This window comes from Charadrius vociferus, unplaced genomic scaffold (genome assembly GCF_000708025.1).
Source record: "Charadrius vociferus isolate BGI_N301 unplaced genomic scaffold, ASM70802v2 scaffold436, whole genome shotgun sequence".
NCBI classification, from domain to species: Eukaryota; Metazoa; Chordata; class Aves; order Charadriiformes; family Charadriidae; genus Charadrius; species Charadrius vociferus.
This window is the reverse complement of record NW_009649187.1, coordinates 5371578-5372707: the sequence shown is the minus strand read 5'-3', so window position 1 is coordinate 5372707 and position 1130 is coordinate 5371578. Positions and strand designations below refer to the sequence as shown.

Sequence of the window (1130 nt, the reverse complement as noted above, 5' to 3'; positions counted from 1 at the left end):
TCACAGTGCTGGATCTCCACCTTCACTCTCCTTGCACCCCCTGCTGCACCTGCGGGTCCCTCGGACCCCGCATCCCGGGCTGTGCCGCTGCCTGTGCTGCATCCCGCAGGCAGGCTGGGCAGGGGCTGCCGGAGCGCGGCTGGGCTCACACGGCAGACCAGCCGGGGAAAAACTCAGGCCTGGGGCCACAGGGCAGCCCCTTTGGAGGACTTGAGCGGCTGGAAAATCTCCTTGAAAAGGCTCTTTTCAGCTTCTGAAGAATATGAGTCACGCACGGGTTGAACAATCCCCTTCCTTCCCCTCTTCTCCCACACACCCAAAATCCCCTGAGCGGGACCTGCTGCAACCACTGATTCAGAAATTCATGGTATGAGGGCACCGCGGAGTCAGATACGTTTTTTTGTTGGTTTTTTTTTTTTTCTCTTTTTTCTTTCCACTGCTTAGTGAGGAGAAGAAATGTGGAGCAAGAGAACGTGCCTGGAGGCTCTGCTCTGATCCTGCCTCTTTGTTAGAAGTCTCCAGTGGTTTCCTGCGTTTGGGCAGACCTTGACTCCGTCGGGACCCTGGGCTGCGGTAGCCTGCAGTCCCCGGAGGGATGCTGGGCCTGGATGGGTTGCTGAGACCAGCCTCTTCCTCCCCGGTGAGTAGGAGGGTGCGAGCGCTGTGGGTGGCAGGGAAGGGGCCCTGCTGCTGGCAGTGCCTTGCTGGGGTCGGCGGGGAGCGTGCGGTGCTGGGTGCTGGGGCATTGGGAGATGCTTCCGTGGGGGGCTCTGGGGCTCCCACTCCAGCTTTGAAACCAGATGCTTCCTAGCGGGAAAGAGGGAATGGGAACACGGACGGCAAACGCCTCTCTCAGGCCACTGCCGTGGAAAGGATGTAGGGGCTGCTGTGTAAGTGGAAATTGGGGCAGCGGGGGAGTGGGAAAGCACGCCTTTGGGTGCCTGGCGAGGGGGTGCCATGCGCCTGCTTCGGTCTGCAGTCTTGGAGAGCTTCCCCTGGCCGGGGGGGGCAGACAGCGGGCTTTGGGGCAGCGCTTTGGGTGCAGGGGGGCCTTGGAGGAGGCATCCATGTGTGGGAGGGGCATCGTCAAGGGGAGATGGTGCGAGGCAGGGGCCCGGGAGGGCGTAGGG

General features: G+C 61.9%; 1 protein-coding gene across 1 annotated transcript in view; it reads left to right on the top strand.

Moving 5' to 3' along the window:
* The first annotated feature begins 595 nt into the window (after nucleotides 1-595).
* The window catches only part of NFKB2 (nuclear factor of kappa light polypeptide gene enhancer in B-cells 2 (p49/p100)), a 7871-nt gene continuing 7336 nt past the window's right edge, over nucleotides 596-1130 (top strand). Inside the window, exon 1 of the mRNA XM_009888828.1 lies at nucleotides 596-640. Within this exon, the coding sequence (XP_009887130.1) occupies nucleotides 596-640 (45 nt within the window). The remainder of the gene's footprint in view (nucleotides 641-1130) is intronic.